General features: G+C 53.3%; 1 protein-coding gene across 4 annotated transcripts in view; it reads left to right on the top strand.

The window, feature by feature from the left end:
* AKNA (AT-hook transcription factor) overlaps window positions 1–26818 on the top strand; it is a 57216-nt gene that overhangs the window by 17571 nt on the left and 12827 nt on the right. For all 4 annotated transcript variants that reach the window (XM_066256414.1, XM_066256413.1, XM_066256415.1 and 1 more), the window contains 13 exons: window positions 2263–3332; window positions 5896–5970; window positions 10358–10535; window positions 11230–11384; window positions 14742–14801; window positions 16781–16908; window positions 17351–17555; window positions 19050–19204; window positions 19310–19513; window positions 20279–20525; window positions 21449–21555; window positions 22207–22418; window positions 24384–24543. In XM_066256414.1, coding sequence (XP_066112511.1) covers window positions 2263–3332; window positions 5896–5970; window positions 10358–10535; window positions 11230–11384; window positions 14742–14801; window positions 16781–16908; window positions 17351–17555; window positions 19050–19204; window positions 19310–19513; window positions 20279–20525; window positions 21449–21555; window positions 22207–22418; window positions 24384–24543 — 2956 coding nt within the window. The remainder of the gene's footprint in view (window positions 1–2262; window positions 3333–5895; window positions 5971–10357; window positions 10536–11229; window positions 11385–14741; window positions 14802–16780; window positions 16909–17350; window positions 17556–19049; window positions 19205–19309; window positions 19514–20278; window positions 20526–21448; window positions 21556–22206; window positions 22419–24383; window positions 24544–26818) is intronic.

Raw genomic sequence — 26818 nt, forward strand, 5'->3', positions numbered from 1 at the left:
ATTAGCACATCCTTGCACACTTGATTGGATAATAACCATGGTCGTTGAAATTGCCTGATCCAGGGGTTATGCCTGTTTTTAAGATATTGTAAAAACTCATTTAGCAGTAGGAATGTTGTCATCCCTTGTTTTCTAAAATAACTGTTCCCTTTGCATTGAGACCAACTTCAGTGAACTCTCTAGTTTGGCTTGGCAAGTCCCTTCTCCTCTCTGAATCTTGGTTTCCTCATCGGTGAAATGGGAGGAATAATACCGTTGAGAACAGTAAGAGCTTGGTGCATGGTGCCTATTGCACTTGGTGTCTGAATGAAACACTTCATCTTAGGATTCTCTGAATCAGGCAGGTCTCCATGAATGGTCAAGGAGCCATTAAGCTGCTAGTGCGGTTAATTTGCGTTAGGACCCAAAATTCCTCATGCCAGATCAGCCCAGAGCTCTCCAATCAGGAGCTGTCTTTGAACTCTGCCTCAGGGAATGGAGACTCGGGTGCACTGGAAGGAGAGGGCAGAGGCATCTTCCTGAGGTCACATGGTAACCCCCTGCTATGATGTAACAGCTGCTGCCAAGCCCTGGACCCTCACTGTGTGCCTGGTGCAGGGCTGGGCAGAGCCGGGGACTTATCTCCTTCCCTCCTCAACACCCTCCTCCAGGTAGGAGGGGCTGGCCCCTAGTCTGAGTAAGGACTGCCAGGGAGGTCAGCTCTTTGCCCTTGGCCCCCACTGAGGGATCAAAGGGGCCCGGATCAAACCCACAGTCCCTGGCTCCAAAGCCCACTCTCTCCATCTCACTGCATGAACCCCAGTGGCAGAAATGAACTTGCCTGCATAGCTGGGGCCTGGGTTTTAGGTCCAGGCCTTCTGTGAAGCACTGTGTCGTCTTTGGCAAGATGCTTAACCTCTTTGGACTTCGAGAATGCTGCTGTAAACAAGAGAGACTTGCTGAAGGAGGTTTTAAGGATTTGAAGGATGCAGAGATTCCAAGGGTAGGGAAAGAGCAGAGGGAGCAGAGAGTGATACAAGGGTTATGACAAAGGTGCATCTGGCCAGAGCGGAGAGTCTGTGCTTGGCAGTATGCAAACTATTTCATGAAACTTTGGCTCTATTTGAAAGGTTGACATAGGATCTAGGACAGAGTAGGTGCTCAATAAACATTGACTGCATGGATGATGCCTTGATAAATGGGTGAGGGGGTGATGAATGGATTAATATTTCTTGAGTACCTCTTATTTGATAATTACAACTATCTGTTTTTTGGGAGCTTTGCATACCTTATTGTCCTCCCTCCCTTCTCACCTTCTCCCTGTTCAGTCAACAAGTATTGGGCACCTACTCTGCAAATACATTAGTAGATAAACATAAACGGTAAACATAGATGGTGTCCTTACCTTCAGCATCATACAGTGTAGTGTGTGGGGGGGTATTAATGATACAATCACATGAAGAAGTGGAAAATTGCAGCTGTAAAAAGTATTTCAAAGTTAAGGTCTTTAGTCTTGTGAGAATTTGACCTCTATGAGAAGACTTCCTTGATGAGGTTAAGGTGGAGGTAATGCCTGAAGGAGAAATAGAAGTTAACTAGGTCAAGGGAGGGAAAAAGGACCCTGGCAGAGGGACCAGCCTGTGCAGAGGCTCTGTGGGGGGAGAGGGTGGGCATGACTAGAGCAGGGACAGGACAGACTGAGGAGGACCCGAGAGAGATGGGCCGGGAGAGCTCAGGGGGCCCTCAGGACCAGGTTAAAGGTTCAGCTCTATGCTGGAACAACAGGAGGAGCTTGATGTGTTCAGATGCGGTGAAGGGCAAAGGTGATGACTGAGGAGACGATTAGATGGCCACTGCAGTGGTTCAGGGGAGAGAGGATGTTGTATTGGGCCAAAGTGGGGGCACTGGAGTTCGGAGCAGTTGGTGAGTTTGACAGCTCTGTAGGAGGTGATGGTGACAGATTGGATTATGGAGGTGAGGGGGAGACAGATAGCATAAGTTCCCTCCCAGGTTTCTGACTTGTGCAACTGGATGGGATGGTGTTGCCATTTGCTGGGACAGAAAACAGTGGGGGGATAAGCAGGTTTGAGGTTTGAGTTCGGAGGACCTTGGAGACAACTAGAGGAGGTTAGTAAGTACTTGGCCATGTGGGTGGGGTCTTACTGGGAGTCTTGCCATCACCACATGAGCAGGAAATGAAGGCCCAGAGTGGTGGAATGACTTAGGTAGCATTCCAAGGTGAGTTCAGACCCCCATGTGCTAAGAAATGACCTGTCTTTCCAGAGTTTGAAGCAGAGGATGTGGACAGCAGCCCAGAAAGTTCCAGCTTGCTTCTCGACTGGCTGCCACCGCAGGATCCTCAGCCGGGCATGACTGAGGGGGAGCCAGCCGAGGCCCTGGGAGACCAGGAGGCTGAGAACGCTGGGGAGAGCTCCCCAAGGCTGGAGTATGAAACTGGTCTCTGCTCCGGGGACAGTGGAAACACCAGCCCCATGGCTCTTGGGTGGGGTCAGGCCACAGGCTCGGTAGCCTTTGTCAAACAAGCCAGTGGAGACAAACTTCCAGAACATTCTGAGGTCAACCCAACCATTGACCTGAGCTCCGCGAGGTCCTGGAGCAGTGGGACCGTGAGCCTCGACCACCCTAGTGACAGCCTTGATTCTAGCTGGGAAGGAGAGACCGATGTCCCCCAGCCCACTGCCCTGGCAGAAACTGCACCCCAGAGCCCCAGCCCCCGCCTCCTAGATCCAGACGGCAGAACTGGAGGAGGCGTTGCTCTGGCAACGCCCGTGGAATTCCAGGACTCCTCAGCACCCCCAGCCCGGGGCCTGCAGTGTCCTGCAGATAGATGGAGGACGGAAACGGCCAGCCTCTCCTGCCCTCCACCGGGGGACCAAGCCCGGAAGCGGACACGGATATCACCTAAGGCGCTCCCTTCCCGATTCACTGGCTCCCTCAGCCCCCGGAGTCCTCTGCCTAGGCCAGCCGGGCAAGACAGGCCGCAGCCCAGGCAGGGAGCCACTGTGGCTGGCCACACCTCTTCTGATGCCCCCAAGTACGGCCGGGGACGGGTGAACTACCCGCTCCCTGATTTCTCCAAGGTGGGACCCCGGGTGAGGTTCCCCAAAGATGAGACTTACCGGCCCCCCAAGGCCAGGAGCCACAGCAAGAAGTCTCAGGACCCTGCCAGACCACTGATCTTCAAGTCGCTCGCTGAGATTGTGCAGGACGTGCTGTTGAGCAGTGAAGAACCCAGCTTGGCAAAGGACCCACCTCCTACCCACCCTATCACCGGGGTGCCCCAAGCATTTCAGACTCCTGAACAAGCCACCAAGCTGGTCCATCAGCTCCAGGTAAGGCGGACTCATTCCTATAGGCATATCACTCAGGCACCTGCTGGTTTGGGAGAGTTAGAAGCGGGAGGGAGGGGCACCTCTGGCTGGGCCAGGAGCCCCCTGCTGGTGGAGAGGGTTGTACCCCGGGGCCATGAAGAGAGTCCCAAGCCCTTTGCTCAGAGACCTGGGATGGCCACTCACGCTGCAAGAGCAGTCAGTGTTTGTTTTTAAGTTCTGCTGTGAAAAAATTTGAAACATATGCAAGAGAATAACTAGTCTAGTGAACCCCCATCTCATTGTCCATTTGCCTCCCCCGACCCCCTGGCCACCTTACTGTCCTTGGCTTTCCCCTCCCCCACTCGCTCTATGGGAGTATTTTGAAGCAAATTTCAGGCATCAGATCATTTTATTAAAAAGTATTTTAGTGTGTACACCAAAAGATAAGGATTCTACCTTAAACATAACCACAACACCCTTTTCATACCTAAAGTTAACACCAATCCCTTAATATCATCCAACATCCAGTCAGTGTTCCGCTCTCACCTTGTGTCTCATCAATGGCTGGTTTGTTTTAAGTTGGTTCAAATTAGGATCCAAACAGAGCTTGAATATTTCATTGGGCCAATGTATCTTTTTTTAAAAAAGATTTTATTTATTGATTTTACGAGAAGGGAGGTAGAGGGGAACGAGGATGTCAACTCATAGTTGCTTCACTTTATTTGTTCATTGCCTGCTTGTCGTATGTGCCTTGACCGGACAAGCCCAGGGCCTCGAACCGGCGACCTCAGCGTGCCAGGTCGACGCTCTATCCACTGTGCCACCACAGGCCAGTCTCCCCACCTCGCTTCTTTTTTTTTTTTTTTTTTTTTGTCCTTTTTCAAATTCCTTTCTTCCTTGTAACTTATTTAAGGAGCCGGTTCTGTCCTGTAGTGTGTCCCACAGTCTGGACCTGTGGAGGCACCTCTGACGTCTCTTCCTGTGTCCCTTCGTCCAGCACTCTGTCAGCTTAGAGCTAGAGGGCTTTCGGGGTTGTCATCACCCGTTTGTTTCCCCTCCAGGCCACGAACACCACACAGGCAGGGAGTTTGGGGCACGAGCACATCATGGGCGGTCCCCTCAGGAGGCAGGGGCTGCCTGCTGGCTTCTCAGCTGCAATGTGAGTGGCCACTGACGGTCGTGGCCTTGATCCAGTCCCTCAGCTGCGGTGACACATGGCATCCTCACGCTTTCATCCCTTCTGCATTTATTTGATGGAAATCTGCTATAAAATCACAACTTCCCCTCATCAACTCTTTGGTTACCAAGGTCTTGTGCACATGGGAAGAACAGGAGAAAGGCTTGGCTCTGTCCTAATTACCAGTGTTTAGAACAATATATCACTTTCCTAGCGTCCTTCAACGGTGACCAGTGACATTTGTTTTTGCTTTCCCCTCCTGAAATGACTTGTTTTAATGAAGCTCTTCAGTTTTATTTAAGGCGAGTTATGTATGAGTCTGAGTAGATACAACAGTCATTTTCAAGTCTTCACTTTTTCTACCAAGGGGACCCTTGATCATTCATTCGTTCAACCATTAAAATATACGTGTTAAGCACAGAGTGTGTAAGCTGCACATAGGGCCGTGGGAAGACAGATGTGGGCCTTGCCCACAGAGCCCACAGACAGGCAGGGGATCGGGACACAGTGCTTCCAGCCCTCTGTGACGGGGGTCATGCATCAAGGTGAAGCAGCCCAGAGGCCCTTGCCCACAGAGCCCACAGACGGGCAGGAGATCGGGACACAGTGCTTCCGGCCCTCTGTGATGGGGGTCATGCATCAAGGTGAAGCAGCCCAGAGGCCCTTGCCCACAGAGCCCACAGACGGGCAGGAGATCGGGACACAGTGCTTCCGGCCCTCTGTGATGGGGGTCATGCATCAAGATGAAGCAGCCCAGAGGCCCCTGCCCACAGAGCCCACAGACGGGCAGGGGATCGGGACACAGTGCTTCCAGCCCTCTGTGATGGGGGTCATGCATCAAGGTGAAGCAGCCTAGAGGCCCTTGCCCACAGAGCCCACAGACGGGCAGGGGATCGGGACACAGTGCTGCCAGCCCTCTGTGACGGGGGTCATGCATCAAGGTGAAGCAGCCCAGAGGCCCCTGCCCACAGAGCCCTCAGACGGGCAGGGGATCGGGACACAGTGCTTCCGGCCCTCTGTGACGGGGGTCCTGCATCAAGGTGAAGCAGCCCAGAGGGCCTTGCCCACAGAGCCCACAGACGGGCAGGGGATCTGGACACAGTGCTTCTGGCCCTCTGTGACGGGGGTCCTGCATCAAGGTGAAGCAGCCCAGAGGCCCTCCTCCCTGACTCATTGTCGGGGATGGTGGGAGGGCCACTGGAGGTGTGGTCCTGCCGCCTCTGACACTCCGAATTCGGCCGTGGAGTCCGCGTTGCATGTGTGCCTGAGGGGTGGTTGCTCAGGCCCCACTGCTGAGGTCTTTCCCTTAGAGGAAACCACAGCCCCTGCGGGAGGGTGGGTTCCCTGTGAGGGGCCTCCCAGCGAGGAGCCTGGGCAGGTGACCACTTTGCTGTCCCTCTCCTGCAGGAGGACTACCTCAAACTCCTCACCAAGTATGCAGAGGCCGAGAACACCATCGACCAGCTGCGTCTGGGGGCCAAGGTACCGGCTGTGGGGGGAGGTGTGGGCCCTGGGCCCCTAGAGAGAACACTTTCCTGTACGGAGAGGGGCCACGCCTCCTGCCTCCTGAGACCTGCCTCCTGGGAGTGGAACCCAGTCCTTCCTTGTGCTACCACAAGGTCACTCATTCTGTGACCTTGGCCAGAGATCGTCAGGCTGAGTCTCCTTTACTATTGATGACCTTGAATCCTAGAATCCAGGGTCCCCAGGGATTTCACAGGAAGCTTTTTCCTTCTAGGTGAACTCTGGGTTAAGATCACCTGGGCCTAATTCCTAAATCCATTACTGGTGAGCTGTGTGACCTTAAAGAAGTTACTTGGACTCTCTGAGCCTCAAGGAAGTAGCACAGAATTTCTTCTTAGCCCCTGGTGTTTGTTTCTTGGGTCTCATCCTTCCTGGATCACAGCTTTGCCTTTCTTCTTCCCCACCATGGAGCCCAGCCTCTCCCCTCGTTTCCTATGAATGCTGAGTGAGCACCACACGTGTGTCAGGGAGAACATGGCGGGGGAGAGCCAGCCACCCAAGCAGAGCTGGCGGCCAACTGCCCAGCCCCCACCCCAACTTGGGAGGAGGCTGTGGGACCTTCCCCTTTCTGGGGTGAGGCAGGAAGTGAGACCTGTGGCAGCCCCTGTGGTTTCCTGCCCCCCTTGCCCCATCAGGTTGCAGTGGGGGACGGGGTGGGGTGGGGTGGGGGGCCGAGGTTCAGAAATGCAGACCCACCCCCCACTCCCCGGTCCGGACACCCACATGGGCCCGCCCCTGTCCTGCTCCAGGACCCTCCCCCTGCCACCGGGCTGCAGTCAACCATCTCGCAGTGCTTCTCTGCAGAGGCAGTCCTGATGAGAAAAGGGAAGGGGCCCTGTCCTAGGAGCAGTGCTCTGTGTCCCCACACAGGCAGGCCCCTTCCCACCCCAGCGTATCTGTGAAAGGGGCTCATCAGACCTCCCTCCTGGAAGCCCATGGGCTCTGCCCAGTACCTTACACCGCTTTACAGGTCCAAACTGCTGGGCCAGACTCAGGGGTGGAAGGGATGGGGTGTTGGGGCTGAGTGAGGCGTCCTCTCCCGGAAATCCATATTCTCATGACTGCAGACTCCTAGTAGGTCCTGGGGGAAGGGTACTGAGGGTCCAAACCCTCAGCTCCCAAGGAAGCTCCAAGGTCCACTTCTGTGGACCACACAGTCTCTATGGTAACAGCTCCACTCTGCAGTTGGACTAGGAGAGAACCATCCACAACACCTAGACAAACGAGCTGTGTTCACTAAAACTTTGTTCACAAAATCAGTGTTGGCTGACCCGTATGGTACATGGGTCTCCGCTAATTTGAGTTTCAAGTGGTCTTCCTTGGCCGGCTGAGGGTTTGGGGGGTTGGGGAATTGGAACCCCAGGAGAGGCAGAGGCTGCCAGAGGTCAGTGTCAGGGCAGAGGCTCGAGGCATCTCCTCCTCTCCTTTCCTTCATTCCTCCTTTACTCATTAAGGGAGTGAGTCGGTCCAGGGAAAGCACTGAGCTGGCACCTGGCAAGTTCTTCCTGGGGAGGCTGGCCAGAAAGTCCCCTGCACGGCCTGGGAGCATCCCTGGATCCGGACTGGGTCAGGCAGGGAGCCAGGGCTGGTCCAAAGTCACTGTCGGGCTCTGTTCTCTCGCCAGCTCAGCACCAGAGCTTCTGGCGATCTCACACACTCGATGCCGATGCCGTTGCCACCTGCCACATCCTCTGTCCCCCATCCCAGCCGCTCTCAGCTGCTGGGGAACTACTCCAGAAAGGCTGCCTTTCCTAAAAATCTGTGTTCTGGAGATGTGTGCCCTGGAAGAGGTGGGATGTGTGGGGGTGGGGGTGGGGTGGGGACAAGCCAGGTCTCAGTGCTCAGAGGAACTGGGAAACGTTTCCTATACTCTCCACTCCCTCCTCTCACCCTATTTATAAAGCCCATTAGCATTTTAAAGGCTGTGAGAAACCCATCTGTGCCAGTGTAGTCAGTTTTTTAACCCAATGTTTCCCACACTCACTGATTCACCCCTTTGCTATTAGCCCTGCTGAGGGAGCTAGTCCAGGCTCAGGGAGAATGTAGGATGCCCTGGCCCCGGGTGGGTGCCCGCTGTGTTATGGAAGACAGCTCAGTGGCTGCCCACCGCCGCCCTCAGCCCCCCACTCCAGGGCACCTGCACAAGCCTTAGGCCCCTCTGCTCCAAGCTCCCTGACCCCCTAAATCAGCGGGGCCTCATGCTGGAAGCTGCCTGTCCCGTTACTCCTGGGGCCTTCGTGGGCCCGGACTGAGGCTGGGAGAGGGACAGGTAGGACAGGGGGGACCCGGAGGGCTTGGCTTCCCCCAGATCTGGGTCACCCTGGAAGGAGAGGGCGCTGGCCGGCAAGGGCCCGCATTTGGGTCTGAGCAGATGGCTGAGGGGATTATTAAAATCCAGCTTTGTTCTCATTGGAGGCTGGGCCTGAAAGGAAGAGGCAGCTGGAGGCAGGACTGGGGGGATGGGGAGGATGGGGGCTGGGGGGAGTATGCCTAAGTGATGACGACCACGCAGGGCCATTGTCCCTCACTGTGGAGCAGATTTTTCTGCCACCTCCAGGACGTGAAGAGCAGCTTAAGCAGGGAGAACTGCCTGCCTAGGTGCCAGGGAGCTCCCTCCAGTGGCCCACCCTGAACTGCCTACTCCTGACCGTGGGGAAGCACCAGGCAGTGAGATAAGCGGCCTGACACCTTGAGGAGCAGGGGGCACTGAGGCTCCACAGGGAGTGGCTTTTCCAGGGACCTCCCGGGGGCGGGGGTGATCAATGGTGGTGGTGATGGAGATGATGATGATGATGGTGGTGATGATGATGTTGTTAACGCTGGTGATAGTGATGGTGATGGAGATGATAATGATGGTGGTGGTGATGGTGATCATGGTGATGATGATGGTGATGGTGATGATGATGATGATGGTGATGGTGGTGATGATGTTGTTAACGCTGGTGATAGTGATGGTGATGGAGATGATAATGATGGTGGTGGTGATGGTGATCATGGTGATGATGATGGTGATGGTGATGATGATGGTGATGGTGGTGATGATGTTGTTAACGCTGGTGATAGTGATGGTGATGGAGATGATAATGGTGGTGGTGGTGATGGTGATCAATGGTGATGATGATGGTGATGATGATGGTGATGGTGGTGATGATGATGTTGTTAACGCTGGTGATAGTGATGGTGATGGAGATGATAATGATGGTGGTGGTGGTGATGGTGATCAATGGTGGTGGTGATGGTGATGATGACGGTGATCAATGGTGGTTATGATGATGATGATGGTGATCATGTGATCATGGTGGTCATCATGGTATTAGTGGAGATGATGAATGTGAGTGTGGCAGTTGCTGTTTACTGAGCACTCACTTTGTGCACAGAGAGATCAAGTCTGGGACCCGAAGGTGGATGTGAATCCCAGCTCTGCAGAGCTCCCACGCTAAGCCAGGGGTCAGCAAACTTCCTCTGCCGAGGGCCAGATAGTGACTGTTTTCCCTTTTGTGGACCACACAGTCTCTATGGTAACAACTCCACTCTGCAGTTGGATTATGAGAGAACCATCCACAACACCTAAACAAACGAGCTTGTCTGTGTTCACTAAAACCTTATTCACAAAAACAGTGTTGGCCGACCCTGCTCGAAACCACTGTACGGTACATGGGTCTCCACTAATTTTGAGTTTCAAATGGTCTTCCCTGGCCAGTTGCCTGACTGCAAACTCCTTTCCCACATGCTGGGCTATTTACCAAGTCAAGTCCATCCTCAACGATGGTAAGGTGCCACAACTCAGGGAGGAGTTCATTTACTTGTTGGTTTACTCATTCACTCAAACAGCCATTAACTGCTGATATTGTCAACGTGATAATTATTATTAGCAAGTTTTTATTAATAAATGTTATATCATGATCATATATATTTGCTTTGTTAAATATATTGATTATATTATTATGGTTATAGTATAAATTATTATTACAAATATTATTTTAAAATTATTAATTTAAAAAGCCATAGACTTTGGGGTCAAAGCCAGGTTATAATCCCAGGCCAAGCATTTATCAGCTGATTTTGAGTTAGTGACTTACCCTCTCTGAATCTGTTTTCTCTTCTGTAAAATGGGGCTGATGGTCCCTGCCCAGCCTCCCTTGTGGAAATGCCATAGAGAATGAACTGGAAACCCTTTGCCCAGTCTTTGGCTTCCCTCCCCAAGGGCTCCTCTCACAGGTGCCGCTCATTATTCCCAGAAGATTTGTCGAGTGCCTGAGTGGTGGTGTGAATGACGGTGAGGACTTTGGGTGGGATTAGAACCTCAGTCCTGACTTGGGTCTGCCTGGGCCTCTCTCCCTGACAGGTGAACCTGTACTCGGACCCGCCCCAGCCCAGCCACAGCCTCTATACAGGGACGGTGCCGCAGGGGACCAAGGTCTTGTCCTTCACCATCCCACAGCCCCATTCTGTGGAGCGGTGGCCGGGGCCCGCCGAGGCCCCCCAGGCCTCCGAGACCTCAGCCCAGGCCTCTGAGACCTCAGGTGAGTCCGGGAGAGGCGGCATGGCCGGAGGGCTCCTTCTGCCTATGATTCTGCTCTGGGGACACTTGGTTCACCCTGGGGTGGCACTGGCTCCAGTTCAGGGAAGGGAGGGATGTGAGGCCCCTCTCTGGGCCCTTTGACGTGAAGAGGTCGAATGGAAATATGGAAGGTATCCCACTGTAAGCCAGAGCAGCCTGGGGGAAGCCCTCACTCTGCCCCTTAGCAGCCGGGTGATCTTGGGCGAGTTGCATGACAAAGATCACTGTTAGTGTGGAGCCCACCCTGGGACCAGGGCCTGTGCTCAGCCTTGCCACACGTGGTCCCAGTTAATCCCCATGGCTGGGTACATGCTGGTGTTACCCACTGACAGTTAAAGAGACCAAGGGTCAGAAAGGCCAGCACATGTAAAGGTCACATGCTACATCTTTCTGAGTGAGAGCCCACCGTATTGGCTGGGAGCGCCGAGGCCTGGCTTGGCTCCAGCTGTGAGACCGGGGCAGAGGCAGACCTTGTGCTCTCCTGTAAACGGGCACAGCACTGCCCAGCCCACTTCTGTGGACCTGTGTGAGGATGGTGCAGTCATGAGATGGAGATACAACGTGGTGACAGAGGCCGTGGTTGGGAGGGCAGCGTCAGTCTCTCAGCCTCAGGAAGGACTGTCTTGGCTCTGATGTTTAGTGGTTGCATTTTCCAGCGTGGTCATCAGCTAGAGGAGACCCAAACCCCTCCTCGCCCTCCAGGGCGCCGGGCCCAGGGTGGCTGTCAGAGACCCCAGGCGTTGCCCAGGACCAGCCGTCAGCAGAGCGGACCCAGGTGCTGGCTTCTCAGGCCAGCCAGTTGCTGGCCAAGGTGAGTGGAACCCCAGCTTTGCTAGGTGGGTGTAAGTCACTTGGAGAAAGCAGAGCCTCTGCCTGTTTAGACGAGAGGCTCTCTGTGAAGTTCACTTGTCTCCACCTTGCCAGAGTCAACTTGATCATGTCAAAAATGAGCCTTTCCCTGGTTTTAGAGGCCACATGTCTCCTGATTCACCCCTGGGGGACACTCTCGGCTCTCAGGATTCTGGAAGGGTGATAGAGCCGCCACTTAGCCTTGCCTCTTTGGGATAAGTCACCCTACTTTCTCAGTTCATTTCATAACAGAAACCAGTTCTCAATCACCTCTCAAAGGGCCTTTATATTTTCATCAGACAGTCCAAATAACGGTGAATTGTTTGTAGGTCTGTTTATAACTATGCACTTGGCCTTATTTCAAAAATGGCTTAGAAAATACATGCTTTATAACCACATTGTACAAACGGAAGTGAGGAAACTGGGGCAAAGGGGAAGTAAGGGTAAAAAACATTAAATTTACAGGGTAAAGTGAGCAAACCAAGTGTTCTGTTGGACCCTGAACACTACCAGATTTGTATTTATTTGGCTTTGATCTTTCTAGTTGTCAATGCAAGAAGAGAAATGGGGTAGCCCTGGCTGTCTGGTTCAGTGGCTAGAACGTCATTCCGGCGTGCCGAGGTCACCAGTTTGATCCCCAGTCAGGGCATGTATACGAGAAGCAATCAATGAGTGCTCAACTAAATGGAACAACTAGGAGGAACAGCTCTTTCCCTTCCCCCTTCTCTCCTCCTGTCTCTCAAATCAATGGAAAAATATTTTTAAAAATTATAAAAAAAAAAACACACGGGGAAATGGAATAGTTATATACATCACCATGTTCAGAAAAACTTTTTTTTTCAGAGAAACACTAGCATTCCTTTCTTTTTCCTCTTCTTCCTCCTCCTCTTCTTTGTCTTCTTTTTGCTAACAGCTTTATTGAGATATAATTCACTCATTTAAAATTAATGCTTCAGTGATTTTTAATTCTCCACAGTCATGCACCACCCACTACCATTCTTATTAGAACATCTCCCTCATCCAGTAAGAAATTCCATATCCATTAAGCCAGGGGTCCCCAAACTACGGCCCGCGGGCCGCATGCGGCCCCCTGAGGCCATTTATCTGGCCCCCGCCGCACTTCCGGAATGGGCACCTCTTTCATTAGTGGTCATCCGCACCCTGTGCTTCTGGAGTCCTGTATGTGGTGGCATCACTCACGTACAGTACTACTTCCAGTGACGCGGGACGCACGCGTCACGGCTCCAGAAGCGCGTCGTATCACTTGTTACGGCTAGCAGTGACAAATATGGAACCGGACATTGACCATCTCATTAGCCAAAAGCAGGCCCATAGTTCCCATTGAAATACTGGTCAGTTTGTTGATTTAAATTTACTTGTTCTTTATTTTAAATATTGTATTTGTTCCCGTTTTTTTTATTTTTACTTTAAAATAAGATATGTGCAGTGTGCATAGGGATTTGTTCATAGTTTTTTTTATAGTCCGGCCCTCCAACGGTCTGAGGGACAGTGAACTGGCCCCCTGTGTAAAAGTTTGGGGACCCCTGCAGTAAGCCATCACTCTCCACTCCCCTTCCTCTAGCCCCTGCTGGTTGCTCATCTACTTCCTGTCTCTGTGGGTTTGCCTGTCCTGGACATTTTCTATAAAACTGTCCTTTTGCTTCTTTCACTTAGCAGAAGGTTTTCAGGCTCATCCCTGGTGTAATAGCACGAGTGTTGCTCCCAGTCTGGGTCCTGTAGCTGGAGAGACGCTCCCCTTTACCCTGCGTGCTGTAAAGCGAAGCAAAGCCAAGGTCATCGCACTGAGCCGGAGCTGGGGCAGCAGCTGACCCCTAATGATCCAGGGCTGTGCTGTCTGATGCAGGAGCCACTGACCACATGGATATTACGTGCTGGACCTATGGCTAGTGCAAACTGAGGTGTTTTTTAAGTGGAAAACACACGCTGGATTTCGAGGATGCTGTGTGACAAAAAGAATATAAAATATCTTATTGGTAATTTTTAAAATTAATTTTAGAAAGAGAGGAAGAGAGAGAGAGAGAGAGAGAGAGAGAGAAATACCGATTTGTTGTTCCACGTAATGTATTCCTTCATTGGTTGATTCTTGTCTGTGCCCTGACTGGGGATCAAGCCGGTAACCTTGGCGTGTCAAGACGACACGGTAACTAACTGAGCTACCTGGCTTATAAAATATATTGTTCAAATTAATTCACCTGTTTCTACATTTTTAATATGGCTACTAGAAAATTTGAAATTACATATGTAGCTTTCATTACAGTTTTATTTTATGTTGTAAAGATTATATAGTTTATTACAGTTTTATTTTGTTATGTAGATTGTATAGTTGTATTATATAAATTTCTATGTTACTTTTCAACACTGATTTAGATAGAGCTTTTCCAGAAATGAACCCCAAATCATCTTTTGCCTTTTCTGGTAATTAAAATCTGTCGTAAAGGTAACACTGTGGGCGCACTGTGAAGACGCTCACACTGTACACAGGTGCACTCAGTGAGAAGTCTTCTCCTCCCTGGCCATCCTGTCCCCTGCAGAAATGTCCAGCACACACACATGCATTCATAGAAAGGGTCAAAGAAGGATACGCTACCTTGACTTAATGTCCCAAATTTGAATATCTATTTCTAGGTAGACAATCAATTCACTTTGCTCGAAGTTCGAAAGAAACAGAATAGAAAACCTCCCTCCCATCCCAGCCTTCCACCACCCAGTTCTCCCTAGGAGCAGCTAATGTTTCAGTTTCTTGCATCCTTCTAGAGACAGTTTATGATATACAAGCAACTGTATTTATATTTTTCCTTTCTCTCTCTCCACATATTTTATACAGATGGTAGCGTATGAGAAACACTGCCCCGTACCTTTATTTGATGCTTAAAAGTAGGTCTTGGAGGCACTGACACATCAGAACATACACATGTGCCTTCCTCTTCTTGCTGTCTGCATACTATTCCCCAGATGGACCTTTAACCTGGTTTCCCCCGCCCCCACCGCCCTCCCACCCTGACTGTGCTGCAGTCAATACGCTGCCTCACATGTCTTCGTGCATGTGAGTGAGCGTGCTTTGCTGTCAGTAAGCTCTTGGAGGTTCCCCTTTAATTTTCCCAAGGCTGCCATGGCCAAGGTCAGTGATGAAGTCCATTTCTGGCACATGCTTCTTTGTGCTTGGCAGAAAGCCACATGCTGGGGCGGGACCCAGCTCCTCGTGCCAAAGGGTGAATGGGGCCGAGTGCAGGAGTCTGCAGGTCGCGTCTTCCAGGGTCTGGATTAATGGAGCGGGTTTCCTTCTCCTCCCAATGTCCAGGTGGAGTTCTTTGCGGGCCTGATGCAGAGAGGACAGCTGACGCCCCAAGATCAACTCAAGGTACCTCCAACTTCGGGGGATGCCCTTAGAGCTGCCAGATAACGGCTCTGTCTCCTATCGCAAAGGCTCTGAAGTCTCATTTGCTGCAAGACAGGCCAGAGAATCCCAGACAGTGTCTCCTTGTAGGAGAAACAGCTTCCGCTTAGCTTTCCCTGATAACGATCATTATATAGCATAGTTACCACTTATTACTCAGTGATGATGGTGTGCCAGGCACTATAGCAAGCACTTTCAGTGCATTATTTCATTTTATCATCATAAAGACCCAGTAAGGCAGTTACGGTCATCACCTCCATTGAACTGGGATGAAAGTGAATCCCAGAGATGCGACTTGAAGGCCACACAACTAATAGGCATCTGAGCCTGGGCCCGCTTCTGTTTGATTCCCAAGTCCAGGGTCATAATCACTGCCCTGCATGGCTTCCCACCAATTATCCTGCTCTGGGCAACCAGAAAGAGAAGAGGCCTTTTCTCTTTTATTTTCTGTATTATAATATAATTGCCAAAAAATTGAAAACGGGGGGGGGGGGGAGGATGTGGATGGGGAAGACCCCATGATCTAACCATTATTGGCTTACTTCCTTTTGGACTTTGGTGTTTCTAGGTAACTGTTGTCATATTTAAAACTGAGGTTTCTGCTGCATCAGGGTCCCAGAGGAGCAGATGGAATTCTCAAAGCTGGGAGTGTGGGGGTCAGTGAAGAGGCAGTTAGCAGGCATGGGGCAACATTCGGAACATTGGGGGCCTGACGAGGAACAGGGAAGCCCAGCGACTAACCGCTGCCTAGAGCCCTTCCCTCTCGGGCCTCTCTCCTCTTGCCTGTGACCTCTGGCAGGTGCCTCTTGCTAGACAGACCTCATGGGAAGCCAGCGAGTAGGGAGCCCCGCTGCTACTCGAGGCACAGAACAGGATGGGGAGAGGGAGGGCCAGAGGGACAGATGCAACACCTGGTTTGTAGGAGCTGTTATACCACAAGTAGCTCCCTCTGTTACTGTACAGACGTCACGTGTATTTTCTATTTACAAACATGTGATAATTTCACTGAGTGGATCATCAAGGACCTTGGAAGTTAAAACCATTCATTTTCTTCCCCTCTGTCCTAATTCCTTCATATTCAGGGAGTTGGGGACTAGCCTCTAGGTTGTCCTTGACCTCAGTCCATCGTCAGCACAGAGTGAGTGGGATGGGATGATATTGATCCAGGGATAATGGTCCCCCCTTCCATAGGATTAGCTGTGTGTTGGCTATTATCACATTTACTTTGCGGGCTGAGCATAATAGTTAGGCCCATGAGCTCTGGAGCCTGAGTTCAAATTCTGCTTTGTATCCTGCTCACTCACTGTGACTATCACCAACTGAACCTCTCTGTGCCTGTTGCCTCCTCTTTCAATGCAGATGATAATATACCCCTCTCATTAGGGTTATGTTTAAGGTCAAAGAATAATGTGAAGTGTTTTAACACAGCCTCAGGGCTCAGTAATGTTATTTATCATTATCAGTAGTGTGGTGATAACATCATCTGTCGTGATAGTTTATAAGGATTTGGGAAAAGATTGACTAAAATTCCTAAACCCAGTGTTGTAAAATTAAGAATGAAGACCCATGGTCTCTCAAGTACTAGTTAGTCCTTATGGGGACACAGTGAAAGCACATTTGACATTGTAACTGTCATAGAACGTTGGGGTTCTTGTAGATCTACCCAGGAAGGGCCGGTGCCCTCGGGAGCTGGTGCCAAGGCCCCATGCCGTGCCGAGGCCCTGTTGGTCTAATGGCAGAGAGCTCGACCCGGGCAGGCAGGCACCAGAGACCCCCAGCCCCAGCCTCCCGGGGACCCAGAGGCCTCCGCAGCCCCAGGGTAAAGCCCTTGGCCTTTCCGGGGCTGTCTTGCCCACTGTGTCTGCAGGAGCGGAGTTCACAGGGGCAGAGTTCACAGGGGCTGGGCGCTCAGGGCTCCCTCAACACGCCTGGTGTGGTTTCAGGGCTTCCAGCGGCTAAAGGCTGTCCACTCGGCCCTGGAGGAAGAATACCTGAAGGCCTGCAGGGAGCAGCACCCGGCTCGGCAGCTTGCCGACTCCATGAGGATGCCTGGGAAATTTGATCCTGGCAGGTACCTGCTGGGGAGGGGGGCCAGGGAGGACAGAGGGGGCAGGTCCGTCCCCTCGGCCCCCAGGAGGGTCCCACTGCAGTGTCGTTTATACACTAGGGGAGCAGGGAGACGCCCTACCCTAATTAGCCACATGTAAAACTGGGCGAATATTGAAGGCTGAGATTTGTGTCCTTCCAGACTCACTGCAATGAGAAAGGGACCTTGGAGATAAGAGCTGAAACCCCTTGTTGCAGAATGGGGCAACTGAGGTCAGAGAGGGAGGAATTTTCTCCAGGTCCCATGGCCTGTTGCTGGCAGAGGGGCACTCAGGCTGAGGCCTCCTGATCCCCAGGGGAGTAGACCTCCGGGGACATCCCTGTGCGTCTGTTCTGAAGCACGGCCCCCGAGGTGCCTGCTGTGGCTGCCACCCCTCGTGCCCAGTGCTGCTGCTTCCCCTTTCCAGGGAGCTGGAGGCAGAGATATTCCAGCTGGGCCTTCGCCTGGAAGAACTGAAGGACCACATGGAGCAGAACCGTCAGGAGCCCGAGCGAGCTGGGTCGGACTTGCCGCTGGACAGCCCGCTGGCCACGCCCTCCCCCCAGCCGGGGTGCCCGCTCTCTGCCTCGGGACAAGCCCATGCGCCCGCCTCCCAGACCCTCTGCCCTGAGGTAACTCCTGGCCTCTTCGTGTTGGTGTCTTCCTTCCTTCACTTCTTCATTAACTGACTTCTCTACTGCGTATTTATGAAGTGTATACCCTGTGCATGCTGGGAACTCAGTAGGAAACAAAAAGAGAGGTGGTTGCTACCCTCATGGAGGTCCTCTGTCCAGCTGAAATAACTCCAGTTACTCAGTTATCATTAGATCAGCGCTCTGAAGGGGGATAATGGGGTTTATGCCAGTAGATAGCAGGGTAACCGAAATGAGTTTGGGGGGTCAGACACACTTTCCTCGAGGAAGTATTGTCTGACTGAGATCTGAGAGTGAGTAGGAACTGCCGGGTGCAGAAGAGGAAGTGCGGTCCAGCAGGGAAATCTCCAGCGTGCGGCCCGAGTGTGGCAGTGAAGGGACAGTGGCCTGAGAGCCGTGGTGGGAGGCCACAGGCAGAGGCCAAGATGCAGGGCCGGTGGGTCACATCAAACATTTAGTCCGAAACTGCTAGGTTTCCCCACAGGACATGGCGTACGAGGATTTTCACAGGTGTGGACACTGCAGAGAGACGGGGAGGTGGCAGAGCAGATGGAGAGATGAGCATGAACTTGAGAGGTTTGGAAGGCACATTTGACTGGCCTGGGGATGCTGGAGCGGGGGGAGCCAAGGATAACCTCCAGGCTTCTAGCTTTGGTAGTGGATGGCTTTGGGGACTGTTCCCCAAGACGGGAGACCCGGGACAGTGGCTGTACATGGAAGGGGCTCTGTGGAATTTTCTCCAGTCCATGTCGCAGCCCATGAGAGAGACGATCACATCTGCGTGTTGCAGTGGTCACTCGGGTGACAGTCGGAGTCTCTGGGCTGCAAAGACATGTCTGCCAGGGATTGGAGTAGGAGAGCAGGCGGCCTGTTAGGGGACGGGGCTGGGAGAGAGCTGGGCACCGATAGGAAGTCCGCGACCACTGACGTCGAGGGCCCAGGGATTTCAGGGACGTTCTCTTGCACTGTGCTCTGCCCCAGAGGGTAGGAAAACTCACAGGTGCTATCGTATATACTCACCGGGCAAGCCTGAGTGTGGGAGGGGCTTCCCTGCACCTGCAGTGAAGGTGTTTTGGGGACTGATATCCATACTGGAATGGAGAGGGGTCAGGAGAGGTGCACCTGGCAGGAAATCTAGGTTCAAGTCTCAGCTCCGCCCCTCACTTCTGTGTCAATTCGGGCAAATCATTTGTGCCTCAGATACGTGTCTGTAAAATGGGTTCTAATAACTGTGTGGACTAGCGGGATTGTTGAAGGATGTCTGTACAGTGCCTGGCGTGGAGGAGGAGCCCAGCTGAAGGTAGTGCTGAGAATCATATGATCCGGTCCCTACGATTTGCACATACGTAAAGGGTGGTAGAGTTGGTACGTCTAACCTATGTTTTACTTTTCAACACCCAGCATGAGGTAGGTCCTTATAAAGTAATGTTTAGGAATCTGCTGAGTCTCTGCCCCTTCCTCTCTGGCCCCAAGCCCGACTCTGCCGGCACCGAGCCCCGCGCATTGCACGTGGACGAGGGAGTGAGCCCCGGTGGCAGTGAGGTGGAGGACGGACCACCGGGCCTTGCGGCCCCGCTCAGGCACAGGGCGCTGCAGGCGGAGCGAGACTTCCACGGGCCCCTGGAGCGGTGAGTGTCCACCAGGAGGGAGCCGGGTATCTCGCTCCACGGCCGGATCTTCTTGGCTGTCGCAGCTGGGCAAAGGTCACGCCCCGTCTGTGTGTCCATCTGTAGGTACCTCAGTGTGAAGTCCCTCCCAGAAGCCATGAGGGCAGAAGATGAGGAGGAGGAGGAGGCGGAGGAGGCGGAGGAGGAAGAACAGGGCGGAACCCTGGAAGTGGATGGGCGCACTCCAGCTCGCGGGAAAGCACAGACCCCCAGGCTTTCCTCCAGATGGCCCCCGGTGCCGGCTGGGAGGAGTCCCGGGAGCCCCTTCGAGTATGTCCGTGAGCCGCCCCCTCCACGTGTCCCATGCCAACTCTGAAGTGACAAGTGTGGTGACAGCTCTTCCCAGTTTAGACACGGTCTCCCCGCCCTGGAGCTCAGCGTCTCAGAGTGTGGAACGTGCAACGCCCACTGCCCTTGAGCTGACTTGGAGCTGAGTGGGCTCTGCTCTCAGGAAGGCGGTGGTGCTCAGAACAGCGTTCTGCTGGCTGCTCTCGGACCATCTCAGTTCATCAGGGAGAGTCTCAGTCAGGGCTGATGTGCCTTTCTTGGTCTTCCTTCAGAGAGAGAGAGGGGCCTGAGGCCCAGGGCCTTGAGCAGGCGACAGGACCTATCTGGACTGCAGTAATACTGTTTTCATGTTCCTTTATTTGTTTTCAACGTCAGTGTCTCTTTGCAACACGAAATACTGGTCTTCTATGTATGATGGTGCATAAAGCCTTCTTGGGTAGACTGAAGTTCTGGGAAATGGCTGAGATAGAGAAGATGGTATGCAAATTCCTGAAGCCTGGGAGATGCTGCTTGAACTCATTAGTTTCCGCACTATTTCCCCTGTGATGTGTTGGGTGGGTTTTATTGGCATTTTGTTTTACAGCTGAGAAAGGTGAGGTTCAGAGAGGGGAAGTGCCTTGCCCACATCACACAGCTAGAAGGGGACAGAATCAGGGTGGGCATCTGGAGCTTGTACCCTGGACCACTTGACTTCCGGAACAGGGCTGCTCAGCTTGTGCCAGGGCCTGACATCCTCTCCTCCGCCAGGGAGACTGTGCAGCAGATGGTGTCCACGAGACCAGCAGGCTTCCATGCGTCCGTGGCCAGAGACGGGCACCTGCCTGGCCCTGGCAAGGCCCGGGAAGCCCCTCCAGTTCCTGGTGGGCCACCCCACTCTCAGGGCACCAAGTCCACGGCCTCCCACCAGAGCAGTCTGAGCAGCCTGGAGGGGAGCGGCAGCTCCGAGCACCTTCCACAGAAGTCTCCACGCCGAGCGGCTGGGCTCCCCCTGGAGGTAGGTGCCCATGGGACGCAGGCTCAGGACCTCAAGAAGCCTTCTGCCTCTGGACCTTTGCTTACAACACTCCTCCTCAGAATGCCTGCCTCTGTCGCTGCCAGTCATAATCCTGCCCAACATACAAGGCTTATGCCCAATGCCATCTCTTTGCCTCGGCTTCCCCCTGCCCCATCCCTCTGCCAGAGGCTCTCGTCCCTCCCCTGAGAGACTGTAGCCCTCTAAGCCTGCTTAGCACAGCTCGGGGGCTTGTTCTCCACTCCGTGTCCTGTTTGTACCATTATAGCAGTGATGTTTAAACTGTTACAGGGATCCCAGAGTGCTATGGGAAGTGATGTATTCCCATAGAATAGCACCTGTGTGCATGTACACGCACACAGCGTAGTCCTCATGAGCCCACAGTAAGGAATCCGCGCTAGACCCCGAGCTCCCTGGGGGCAGGCACTGGGTCTCTGCTCTCTGTGCCTTACACTGGAGACCTGGTATGCAGGAATTTTGATGGATGTCGTTTTCCTGATTCATTGAGCATTTCTGCAGCAGGACAGGTCCCAGACCCCGGGCAGAAGGCATGTGGAAAGGAGCATCTCCTTCCTGTAACGGGACTGCTTTCTCCTCTTTGTTCCTCAGCTCAGGAACTCTGCGGGAATCCCTCCCCAGGGTCCTGGCTCCCAGGCCTCAGGGAAGGGGGGCGCGCTCAGGGTCCTCCCAGGGTGCGGAGTCCCTGTTCTTGGCCTGGTGCTCGTGCTGGGTGCTGAGGGCCTGAGGACTCTCACTCCCTGGGCCTGGCTCTCCGGCGCTGGGCCAGCCTCCCTGGTGCGGTCTGTGTGCCTCTGGAACGGGAGGCCCAGGCCCGGACTCGGAAAGGTCTTCCCAGTCGCCTCAGGCACATTGCTCAGACTTTCAAGGGACACTGCCTTTTTCAGGAGTCCTGGATGGCGTCCCCCGAGACCGACAGTGGCTTTGTGGGCTCAGAAACCAGCAGAGTGTCACCCCTCACCCAGACCCCAGAGCATCGGCTCTCCCACTTCAGGTACCCCGGGGACCCCCACCACTGTCCCATCAGTGCCACAGAATCGAAGTGCCTCCCCAACCATGGTTCCCTGCCCCGTCTGACTGATAGAGGGAACTGAGGCTCAGAGAGGGAAAGTGACTTGCCCAGCATTGCTCAGCCAATTAGTGACAGACGGGGAGATAACGGAGTGAATGGTGAATGAATAAAACGGGGAGGGTGACGGTGAGCAGAAGACGAGGACAGAAGGCGGTCAGGGTGGCTCCTTGGAGAGGGAAGAGACCGCTGGAACCCAAAGGGAAGAGAGAGTGTGGAGGGGACACGGGTGAAGGGCAGAGTGATGGAGCCACCACGAGGGACAGCCTCCAAAGCCAGGTGTTGGCCTCCGGGAGGCCCACGTGGCAACCCAGGGCTGCACGGGAAGAAAGGATTAGAAATGCTGTTTCTCTGTCTATTTTCTAAAAGCAAAGTTGAGCTTTATAATTGTGCGTAGGTGGGCAGGCATGTGAGGCTTGCAGTTTATGAAGAAATGCGTGTGTAATGGGGGTGTCCTCAGAATGGCTCCTATCCAGGGTGCAGTCCTCTAGTCAGGTCACTGTTCAGGGTGTGGAGGGGCTCGGGGGCGTGCCCTCTGTGTGACTTCAGCGTGTCTCTCCCTCCATGATCCTCCAGTACCCCAGGGACACTAGGCCAGCCCTTCACTGCTTCTGTGCCCCAGGATGCAGCCTCCCACCCCCAGACCGGGGGTCTTCCAGTCCCTAGAAGAGCTGCGTTGCTCAGTACGTCCAGGACCCGAGCCCAGAAGCACCCGTCTACCCGGGACAGCCGTCTCCGGCAGAGGGTTCCTGGCTCCCGCCTGGAGCGGGCACTGCAAGCCGAGATGGGTGAGTGGATGTGCTGGGGTGGCCGGGACCCAGGGCTGGCCGATTGCCTGGATTAAATCAAACAAACAAAATACCTGTGTGTGGGCAGTATTCACGGCCACCATCACAGCCGCCTGGCCCTTGCAGGTTCGCATTGGATTCAAACAGACGGTAAAGAAACAACAGCCACGAACTGGTGGGCCATCATCTTTAATCCTAGCTTGCACTCGGCGGGCAAGTAAAAACACACACTGGGCCCCAAAACCCACTCATTCAGTGCTCACAAAGCTACTGACTTATCTGAGTTTCCTAGAATCAAAGGTTTCTAGCTCACCAGACTTATTCACCTCTGTTCCCCATCTCCTTCCTTCTCCCTGCACAAACTCTGCATAAACTGGCTTCTCCCTCAGCAGTCCACCATCTTGACTGCTTCTCCTGGTGTCCTCCACGTGGCCTTTCTCTGTTCTCCTCTCTAATGCTAATCTCAGGAACCAAGAGAGAGCAAGGTCCTGGTCTGCCCCACTTTATAGTGCAGAAATCAAAACCTTTAATCCAATATACAAAATAGGGAAGTCTCTAATACAAAGTCACTTACCTGAGGCATGATGGGATTGCACCACCCCACATCAAATAGGGTGGGAAAGGCTTAGTCCTAAAACCAAGCCCCAAGCTACAAGGATCCTGCCTGCCTATAGCCCTCCCCCAACACACATTAATATCACCTGGGCGACAGGCCTCCACGTGGGCAGCGCCATCTTTAACAAAGTGAGCATAATATATTTTATCTGCCCAATAACTTGCATTAGCTTTTAGGATACAAAATATCATACGGGTTCATTGTAGGAAAATTTGAAATTACAGATCAAGTGTTTCTCAAAGTGAACACAGACCAAAGAACTCAACTTGATCAGAGCCCCAGAACCCCTCAAGCCCCTTCCAGTCGCTCCAGTTCCCTCCAGTGATACCATCTTGCAAAATTACAGTGTAGCCCTGGCCAGGAAGCTGTGTTGATTAGAGAGTCGTCCCAACACAGCAAGGCTGGAGGTTTGATCCCGGTCAGGGCACACACGAGAATCAACCAATGAATACATAAATAAGTGGAGCAAATTAATGTTTGTTTCTCTCTCTAAAATCAAACAAAAAAATTACAATGCTGTGTCACAACCAGATATTGAGGCGGACTCAGTCAGGAGTCCGTCCACACCAGAGGACCCCTCACGCCACCCCTTTATAGACACACCCACATCCCTCCTGCCTCCACTTCTCCTTAGCTCCTAGTAACCCCTAATCTGCCCTCCGTGTCTATGATTTTGTCAGTCCCAGAATGTTATATAAATGGAGCCATATAATAGATAACCTATGGGATTGCCTTTCTCACTTAGCATGCTTCTCTGGAGTTTGTGTCAGTTGTCCCGTGTATTTGAGGTTTGTTCCCTTCCACATTGCTGAGTAGTATTCCACGGGCTCGTTGTTTTAGCGCATGGGTCAGATTAGTGGTTCTTATCTGCTCACCCATCCCTCTGGAAGGGGAAAGTTACGAACACTCTCCCCTCGAACATGCTCAGGCGTGGCTGTGATTTCAGAGAGAGGTGGAGGCTCCGGAGCCATTCCAGAACAACGTGGGGAGATGCGTGACAAGGTCTGGGGAACCCACCTGGGGAACAGAGCTCTTTGCAGGGGGCAGGTCCTGAGACTCGGATCTGATGCCAGAATAGTGGACTGTGAGGAGTATCCTAATTACAAGTATCTCAGCCGGCCTAGCTTAGCACGCCCACACTCCAGCAAAATCCACATCTTCTGGTTCTGAGGCCAGTGGGTCCTTGGCCCCATCAGGAGCTTCGTTTGTGACGTCAGCCGGGCACCGACTCTTTGCCCCTCCCTCCCACATGGCTCCACCCTCCCACATGGCTCCACCCATGCAGGTTCGCACACTGAGAGTCTTCTCCGTGTGAAGTCACCCACTTCGGTCTCGTTCTGCCTCCCTAGCTGTCCCCGGCTCGCAGTTGGAGGGGCGACAGCGGATATCTGAGCAGCTGCACCCCAGCGTGAGAGTCAGCCCACCCTCCACCCCCGCCCCGGCCGTGGCTGCTCTGTCCCATGGACGCACGGAGACCACCGCAGCCCTCCTCACCAGAGCAGCGCGAGAGTAAGTCCGAGGCTTGGGCACGGCAGGTTCCAGGTCACTGTAGAGAGGAGAGAGTGAGTTGCTCAGCCTGCAGCCCCAGTGGAGGCTGTGCGGGGGCCAGGCAGACGCAGGTGTCTCGCCCCCCAGGCTGTCTCGGGGGGACCTCACTGCTCCCGACTTTGAAGACATGTCTCCAGTCAGTGGGAAGTGGCCGAGAGGTTCACCTTTCAGGTGCTGAACCCTGTCCTCCTGGCCCCCAACACCTCCCATTTCCAAGACGGGTCTGCACTAGCCAGGCGTACGGTTTCTGCCGTTTAAGCATTCCTTGTATGACTGAGGAGACTGGAGAGACTGTTTTCAATTTCCTCTGTTTTTTATCCAAGCACAATGTTTCTACTCAGAAGATTGTTCCCTGCTTGGTTGAGAAGAAATGGGAAATAGGTTGGTCAGCCCTCTTACCTCTCCTCTGAGTAATGACCACTGGTCAATCACATCCTTTGTTGAACTGGAGTGTGTCCAGAATCCCAGGATGCACTGGGAGACTGCTTTGCAGTAACCTTCTGAAGCCTCTGCAGCTTGTGCAATCAGGGAGCCGTCTGTTAAGTCGTCTGTGTGTAAAAGCAGGTCCCGCTGCTGGCGTTTGGCTTCCAGGCCTGAGTTTAGTAAGTGTACTCCTGCAGCCTCCTGACATCGGCACAGGAATTAGAGGCTTACTGCCAACAATATGCCAGGCTCTGGGAATACCATAGTGGAGAAGACACTGTCCTTAGCCTTATAAGACTTACCATCTTGTAAGATGGACCAAGAAACAGGTGGTCATACCCTAAGTGTGATAAGTACAGTGATGTCAGAGGCTCAAAGGATTGTTGAAAACAGAGACAGGACATTTAGTTCAGTCAGAGGCTTCAGGAAGGGCTTCCTGGAGGAAGTGGATCTTAGATGAGACCAGAAGAAGACACATGAAAGGGTATCACCAGCAGAGGGAACAGCATGTGTAAAGGACTCGAGGTGAGATGACACCATCACCTTCATGGAGTCAATCATTCATTCTAGCCAGACCCTTGAGTGTGAGCGTGTTGAGCAGTGAAGACAGCGAGGCTTTGCGGAGCCCTGGGAGAGATCTTTGAGGACCTCAGATGCCGTGGTGAGAGGGTCAGGTGGTGACTCGGCTCAGAGGTATTGACTGAATATTTGTGACTGCATCAAGACTCACCTGAGCACATGGAGAGGGATCTTAAGCAGGGGAGGGGTGTGGTCAGTTTGTGTTTTAGAAAGGGTTCTCTGGCTGCTACAAGGGTGGCAGTGGAGGCTGGCAGACTGCTGAGAAGGTGGCCTCACCCGGGAGAGAGGTGATGGGGCCAGTGGGGAGGGAAGGGCAAACGCATCTGAGAAGAGGGAATTAGGCGTTGGGCCCACAGGACGTGGTAGTGGAACACTTTAGGGGGTGTTCAGGGAAGGGAAGGGCCTAGAATGACCGGTGTTTGGCCAGCCATATAGTTGGATGCTGACACAGAGATGTGGATGGAACCCAAGACTGGGAGAAAATTTGCAGGGAAAGATGAATTTTAAGTGCCAGGTCAGTCACTAAAGAAGCCAGGGAAATGGACACTAACAGAAAGAAACCAGAGAGACTGGCACTTAGTGGGTGTTCCAAGTCCCAGGCCCTCACTCGGTGGCCTTTGGCCTGGGACAGGAAGCCAGAGCTGCCCTCGGTCCTGCGCCAGCTCGGAGCCTCAGCCCTGCCTCCCAGGGGTTAACCGGTGGCCGACTCTGTCTCTCCTGAAGCCACCCCCTCCCAGTTTGCCTTGGAAACCCCAACAAGCGTCTCCCTGGGGATTGCCAGGGGAACCGAGCGGCCCCGGGACACACACTGCACGGGCAGAGCCGGAGCAAGACCTCCCGCTCCCCTGGCCCACTCGTCCGAGAGCTGGTGTTTGCTAGAGGCGGCGCCATGGGACACTCACCCACGAGCCTGGACGCCACCAGGCAAGAGTCAACCGTGAGGGGAGCCCCCACCCTGGACCCTGGACCGGAGCAATAGGTGGAGAGCCCACATTAGCCTGGAGGAGGGCCGTGCTGAATGAGCCGGACTCCGAGACTCCTGTGGGGCCTGGGGGTTGCCACAACGCCAGCGACACCCTCAGAAGGAGGCTAGAGATGCAGGGACTGGTTGGAGAGAAATACAAACAGTATTTACTCCCTAGATGCCTGTGGCTCATTGAGATACCTACCAACAGGACGTGGTGCTTTTGGGGGGTTCACAGGGATTCCAACAGCCCTTTACTCTGCTCCCTCT

This window comes from Saccopteryx bilineata, chromosome 2, assembly GCF_036850765.1.
Source record: "Saccopteryx bilineata isolate mSacBil1 chromosome 2, mSacBil1_pri_phased_curated, whole genome shotgun sequence".
NCBI lineage: Eukaryota > Metazoa > Chordata > Mammalia > Chiroptera > Emballonuridae > Saccopteryx > Saccopteryx bilineata.